The 7,616-nt window shown below is 35.2% G+C and overlaps 1 protein-coding gene across 1 annotated transcript; it reads right to left on the bottom strand.

Moving 5' to 3' along the window:
* Positions 1-5,146: 5,146 nt before the first annotated feature.
* On the bottom strand, positions 5,147-6,292 carry LOC131928195 (uncharacterized). The gene has a single exon (XM_059284140.1). The coding sequence runs from the start codon at positions 6,290-6,292 to the stop codon at positions 5,147-5,149; it is 1,146 nt and encodes a 381-aa protein (XP_059140123.1).
* Between the last annotated feature and the right edge of the window lie 1,324 nt (positions 6,293-7,616).

Here is a 7,616-nt window from a genome sequence, read left to right as displayed (position 1 = left end):
AAGTATATATATATATATATATATATATATATATATATATATATATATATATATATATATATATAAATTAATAAATATAATATGTATATATATTTATGTATATGTATATATACATGTATATGTGTGTATTATATGTATATATATATATATATATATATATATATATATATATATATATATATATATATATATATATATGTATATATATATATATATATATATATATATATATATATATATATATATATATATATTTATATATATATAATTATGTATATATACTTCATGTATAAATAACTAACTTTTATAAAGAACTAACCTTTAAAATAATTTGCAAAGATACTAGTTAACAAACATAGTGTAATCATAACTACCTTTAACCTACTAAGTGTAAAGCCATTACAGGCCTTTTATGTGAAGAAGTAAAAATAGCCATAGCATTTTGAATTGTGTAAAAAAAAACTGTCAAATTTTAAATAATATTTTTCTGTCTTTCAAAAATTTTGAAATGCCTCATTTCGAAAAGTTTAATTGAATTTCTGAAAATGATTCCTCAGATTAGAAATGGTTTCGTGCGAAAAATAAAGCGAATTCTATTTTTGAAAACTAAACCTGCATATCTAAAAATACAAGATTTTAAGTATCACGCGCATTATAATTACTCCTAACAGCTTTACTAAATAGCCTAATTGGTTTGTCGTCATCACGTTTTGTAGGCTTGAACTCTCGAACCACCCAGGCGATCATGACGAGACAGACGTGAATTTGTCCAGGTTTTTTGTTTGCCTGATTGGTTAAACATTTGCAGAGGTCTTTAAAAGTGTTGGAAACTGCATTCGAAAAAATTAAAATAGAATTCAGCAGTGTGCCTCCCTGGCGAGTTAATGAACTTCGTTTTAATTGGATCGCAGCGTTCTCAAATGTGTGAAGTTAATGAAAAGCTAAATATAGTTTTCTCTCCTAATGCTAAAAAATATTTTATAAAAAAAATATTGTAGAGAGTTTAAAAATATATTAAAGGTAAATTTTCTCAGGTTATAAAAAAATGTTGATAAAAGTGAAGATGCATGAAAAAAAAAACCTTACGATTGTAAATATTATCAGTAAAAATATGTTCAAGAAACTCAAATGTTATGTTTTATTACGTCATAAAAGTCTTTTCCCCCACCTGTCGTTTTCAGGTGAGTTTCAGGTTTTATGAGGATATGTTTATTAGGATTGGCAAAATATTGATTCATCCAAATTGCTTTAAATGTTAAACCGTGTTTTTTTTTTTCGTGGCTTTAGCTTTGGGTTAAGTACTTGTAATTTTAGTTTTTTAAACCTTTAAAATTCTTGAGACTTAAAAAAAAACTTTGAAACGACGGCTTTGAAGTTGAATTTAATGTATGTAACGTGTATGTGTGGATGTCTACATAAAAAAATGACATCTACGTGAGCTGTAAGCAGGTGGTGAAATGTCAGGATTATAACAGCAAAAAACTAACTTCTCAACCATGCTCTAGGGTAGGGTCTAACTAACACTACATGCGGGTGCCACGATATTGGACGTTGTGGGCTAGTCTCATGCCAGACCGGTGCCTTGTTCTTATTTTGCGCACCAAACCTCTATGATGGATCACACCTCTATGACTCAGACTAAGCCTCTCTATTACTTAGACTAAGCCTCTCTATGACTTAGACTAAGCCTCTCTATGACTTCGACCAAGCCTCTGTATGCCGAAACACAACTACATGACTTATACCAAGTCTTCCCATGACTTAGAACAAGCCTCCCTACGAGACCGCGCCTCTCCATGAGATAGACCAGAGTCTCCAAACTACGGCCCGCGGGCCTGATGCGGCCCGCGAAGTCCTCTCATCCGGCCCGCGGAGATCTTTTTGTCCAATGAAAAAACGTTTTTTGGTGATGGCTGAGGAACTTTGCCCAGAAAAATCACGATATGTCTGGAAGAAACTGGCCCTCGAACTGAAATTTGATAGTTAATGCGGCCGTTGGACTGAAAAGTTTGGAGACCCCTGAGATAGACGAAATCTCTCCATGAATTAGACTTAGTCTCTCAAAGACAGAGCAAGCCTCTTAGACCAAGTATCCCCGTGACATTGACATAGTATCTCCATGACTTTGTCTAAGTCATGGGGATGCTTGGTGTACGTCATGGACAGGCTTGGTGTATCTCTATGACTTACACCAAGCCTCTAACTAACTTAGACCAAGCCTCTCTATGACTTAGACAAAGCGTCTCTCAAGCCTCTCTATGACTTAGACCAAGCCTCTCTCAAGCCTCTCTATGACAGACCAAGCCTCTCTCAAGCCTCTCTATGACTTAGAACACGCCTCTCTCAAGCCTCTCTATGACTTAGACCACGCCTCTCTCAAGCCTCTCTATGACTTAGAACACGCCTCTCTCAAGCCTCTCTATGACTTAGACCACGCCTCTCTCAAGCCTCTCTATGACTTAGACCACGCCTCTCTCAAGCCTCTTTATGACTTAGACCAAGCCTCTCTCAAACCTCTCTATGACTTACATCAAGCCGCTGTATGACTTAAACCTCACTTCCCTATGTCTAACAACGATCAGCATTAAATTTAAATTAGTGCATCAAATTTTATTACAAAAAATATCAGCATTCATAGACCAAGCCTCTCTCAAGCCTCTCTATGACAGACCACGCCTCTCTTAAGCCTCTCTATGCCTTAGACCACGCCTCTCTCAAGCCTCTCTATGACAGACCACGCCTCTCTTAAGCCTCTCTATGCCTTAGACCACGCCTCTCTCAAGCCTCCCTCTGACAGACCACGCCTCTCTCAAGCGTCTCTCTGACAGACCACGCCTCTCTCAAGCCTCTCTATGACTTAGACCAAACCTCTCTCAAGCCTCTCAATGACTTAGACCAAGCCGCTGCATGACTTAAACCTCACTTCCCTATGTCTAACAACGATCAGCATTACATTTAAATTAGTGCATCAACTTTTATTACAAAAAATACCAGCATTCATAAAAGAATACTAAGATAATAAATAAACCTCAATCTTACTTAAAATAATAATATATGCCTACTTTAAAAAAAAATCAATGTGTTACACAAATAATAATACATTTCATTTATCAGTGTCTAAAGAAGATGGCAATGCCCGATGAAATGTGCTTAATTCGTCTGTGAAAAGAAATGACAAGAAAGTTTTATTTTTGTCTTGGCCAACTATCGATTTTTGTCGCGACATCTATTCATGGCTTAAGCCCAGTAAGAATTATATTAAAACAGAAATAGCTTTCAAAACGGCGACTTACTTTTGCAAGGTTTCTTATAGACTTTGTCTTCCGCGTACTGGGGGTGGGGCACTGGAAACTTCCAGTTGGGGTGGGGGGGTGGACACTGGTTATAGTATATATTTTCTATGTGATATATCTTTTTTCGTCAGGGTGGGGGAGGAGGTGGGAGATGGGTGTCCCTCGGGGATAGTGCCCTCGGAGAAATGATTAAAATAAACAATGTACCTTAACATCACCTCAATTATATTCACACTGGTTCATTGACGTTGGAGAATTTTTTGTGTGAGATATTTTGTATGAGATATTTTGTGTGAGGTATTTTGTGTGAGATATTTTGTCTGTGATATTTTGTCTTAGATTCTATGTCTGAAATATTTAGTTTGAAATATTTTGTCAGAAATATTTTGTCTGAGATATTTGTCTAAGATATTTTGTCAGAGGTATTTTGTGTACGATATTTTGTCAGAGGTATTTTCTCTGAGATATTTTGTCTGGAATATTTTCACTAAGATATTTTGTCAGAGATATCTTGTCAGAAATATTTTCTCGGAGATATATTGTTAAAAATATATTTTGTCTAAGATATTTTGTCAGAGATATTTTGTCAGAGATATTTTGTCAGAGATATTTTCTCTGAGATATTGCGTGCACGATCATCTTATATTATTATTTATACACCAGCACTAAGAGAAGCCAGCATACACAATTAAACATAAGCACAGGCAACGCAAACAAAAACTATATGAAGCTCCAGCGAATGACCACTCAAGATTTAAATAAACGACTTAATTAAAACAAATAAAAGAATATGTCGCGCATTACATAGCTGAGGCATTGGGAACCATGGCACTAAATAAACCGAAATCAGTGTTTCTTCCAGAACGTTTTCTCCGGAGGGGGCACTTGATACTTTAGGGGTGGGGGGGGGGAGGGGGAGGAATGGAGTAAATTTTCCGGGACGCGGACACTGGTAAAAGTATGTCTTTTCTCTATAAAGTCCATTTCGTTTCGGGTTGGGGGTGCGGGTGGGGGGACTGATTGTAGGAAAAAAATCACAGGAAAAAAAACACGGGAAAAAAAACCCAGAAAAAAAGTCACAGGAAAAAAAAGCGATAGACTAACTACTTTATGTTTTATAACTATGATGGACAACTATATTAGCTTAGTTCTTACTGTGAATGTTAACTAGCTTTTGGTATTCAATTTAGCTTATATAAAGATTAAAATAAAGATGTTTCATTTTTAACCAAATTTTCATGTAGGCCCACTCTGGAGACAAACTAAATTACTTTTTAAATTACTTAACTAAATTTACTAAACTACAAAACCTAACCTTGTAAAACTACAGTAGATATACAGTTAATAGTTGCTTTTAAAAAAATAATTAGTTTTACTAAATCGAATATGTATTTCACAATGTATGCATCCTATGACTAGTGGAATATAATTTGTTCATAGGGTCTTTATAATTAGGTGTATATTCAGTGTTTCTTTTAGACTTTTTTTCTCCCGGGGTGGGGGGCGGGTGGGCGCTTGATATTTCCAGGTGGGGGGGGGGGCGGACACTGGTAAATTTATATGCTTTCTTTATTTTGTTCGGGAGGCGGTAGAGTTTCTTTGGGAAGGCTCTGCCCTCCCCCCCCCATTTCGAAGAGATGTCTGGATGAAACTCTGTGTACATTTATCACTGATACTTAACGTAACAATACATAATATAACTTTAAAAGTGTGTTGAAGACTTAATTAGTCAAAAATTCAATTACAGCTCTCTACATTATCATTGTAACATCTAAAACTTAATTGTCTTTTTAAAATAATAGGACTGTAAGACAATTTATATACGGTAAACTAGTTTATTTTGTATTGTCTACTTAAAATGGAGAGTTAAAATATATATCTTTAAAGCTTTTTCTAAAATTAGAGTTAAGAATGTAGTACACAAAAAAGTTGGATGTACAACATAGTGTACCAAACATGTACGCCAGCTCCCATAAAAGTGTACTCAAGTTATAGTAGGCCCCGACGTTCATGCCGGGTATCACGTGCCACACGGCTGTCGTCACGAACCTCGGGACGTTGCACACGGACAGGTTGATGGCAAGAAAGACAACCACTTTAACTAGACGTTTCTCTCTTGGTGATAAGTTGTCTCCCTTTGCGTTCGGTCTTTCAAGCACTGATGAGTTGCCTGCCTCGATGTGTCTATTATAAACTAACCCCTGGTTGGGAAATTTTTCACTCGATTTATAGTTCTTTTCTTTCTTTACACTGCGGAACTTTGATGATTTCTTCAACTCGTAGATCATCCAAAAACTACAGACGAATATAATGGCTTGAGAAATAAGGGACAGAACCACGCCAGCTATTAAATCTGAAATTATCTCCCATTCTGCAGAGTTATCCGTAGACACAATGCGTAGATTCTCTTCTCGCGGGGAAGTTAAATTTTCTGTGTTGTCTTTAAATTGTTCAGTCAAATCCCATTCAACGTAAACCAGGGCGAACATAGGGATATGGATCGTTATATGCACACAGTAAATTGCAACGATTGTTAAGACACAGCGCTTTCTTGTAAACAACACTTTTACCGTGAAAGGGGCGATAACACAGACACACCTTTCAAGGGAGATCACTGTTGTTATCCAGCATGAAATTAAGTAGGTTATGTACCCTGCCCAGCTAAAAATGTACATTCCCAGAGTGTGGCATACGGGGCATTCTGGGTAAATGATGTTGGCCAGAAAAGAACAACTTCCGGCCATCTGGAAACACGTGACCAGGAAATCCGTGAAGGACAGCGCGAAGACACCAACAGACATGCTGTCTTTGAGACCCAGCTTGAGAAAAATCACCATGTTGATGAGGTTGGTCACCGCGCCGACCGTTGCTAGGATACCGTGACAGGAAATGTTGAAGACAATGTACAGCTTCCTGGCGACGTCATCGGTGACGTAGAATTCTTTTGTGTCGGAGATTAGTTTTTCGACGTTGTACACAAAAGGACGCTTCTCTACCATTGCGTGTCTTTAAAGATCTCTAGCAGAAATTCTACAAATTGTCAATCTTTACTTCTTTTTTTACAACTATGCAAGAACTTAGAATTTAATGTTGAGGCTATTGTCATACAAACATACAAAAATTACGTTGGAACTATTTGTCTTACAAAATGATTATATTGTATACTCAGTATTCGATTTTGTGTTTTGGGAAATCGCTGTATCTTTCACGATACTTTATTTAAAGGGAAATTATTCCCTCACACCTCGTTATCTAAAATTAAAATATTTTTTTTTATAAACAAAAATCACATGTACATTTTGTATATAACATTGATTATTTCATTTTTAAAATTATATAGAGCCTATATAAATTACCTTTAATTTAAATACAATAAACATTTTGAAAATAAAATTATTTAATTAACAATAATTTTAGTTAAAATAAAATTTGTATCTACATGTTATCTTTTGATATAGTTACTTTTTTTTTTAATAAAACAAAACCATCTTCTTCATATAAAATTCCCACGTAGTGAGAGGGTTGTGAACGCGAAAAAAACTTTAATTTGTGACAAGCGCTGAAGAGATTATTGAATTACCTTGTGTCTTTCTTCTTTGTTAGGCTACCTGCATCTACATATAATTGAACACATCGACATGGCAGAACAATAGTTTGTGTACCTTTGCTTTGATCGTTGATCTTTTATAATTATTCAAATGCATACTACAAATGTAGTGTCAACTTTTTTTTAAAGAAACATTAACAGATGCATCTTAAAACTACATATTTAATAAAAACTTTGTTTTACAATAAATATATTATAAATATATATCACTGAAACTCTGTGAAATTTTAAATTGAAGTTAGATTTAGTTTTAAGATAAAATGTTTTTAACTTTTGTTTAAGATAATTACAGAGAAAATCTTTAAAAAGACGGAAACGATAACTTCAAATTAAAATGTCTTTATATTCCAAAGGCAATTTTCTTTGTTTGATATAGACAATGTATTGTTTGTGAAATTCGTCATAAAAGTGGGTTTTTTTCTAAATGTTATGGTTAAACAGAAATTTTAAATTGTTATGCTCGATTAAACAGCTGCACATTATATTTTTTTATGCCTCGGGAACATTGTAAGTGTGATGACGCAGCTCAAGCAATACTCATAGATAGGTCAAAGACAGGAGGGAGGTAAAATAGTGTAGATAGATAGTCATTGGTCAAGCCGGACCAATAGAATTGCCAGAACAATTAGGAATAGACTAATGGGTTACGTGTGACGGTCAGCTGAGCAACCCAAGGGTAAGGCAGTTGGTTGATCCAGTGTGTAAGAGAAAGTCGA

This window comes from Physella acuta, unplaced genomic scaffold (genome assembly GCF_028476545.2).
Source record: "Physella acuta isolate Inbredline_101_S28 unplaced genomic scaffold, ASM2847654v3 ptg000090l, whole genome shotgun sequence".
In the NCBI taxonomy this organism is placed as follows: Eukaryota; Metazoa; Mollusca; class Gastropoda; family Physidae; genus Physella; species Physella acuta.
This window is presented reverse-complemented; position numbering and strand designations above follow the sequence as displayed.

Bases quoted from the DNA above. Each gene is read 5' to 3' on its own strand.
- LOC131928195 (XM_059284140.1), bottom strand. From the start codon at position 6,292: ATGGTAGAGAAGCGTCCTTTTGTGTACAACGTCGAAAAACTAATCTCC.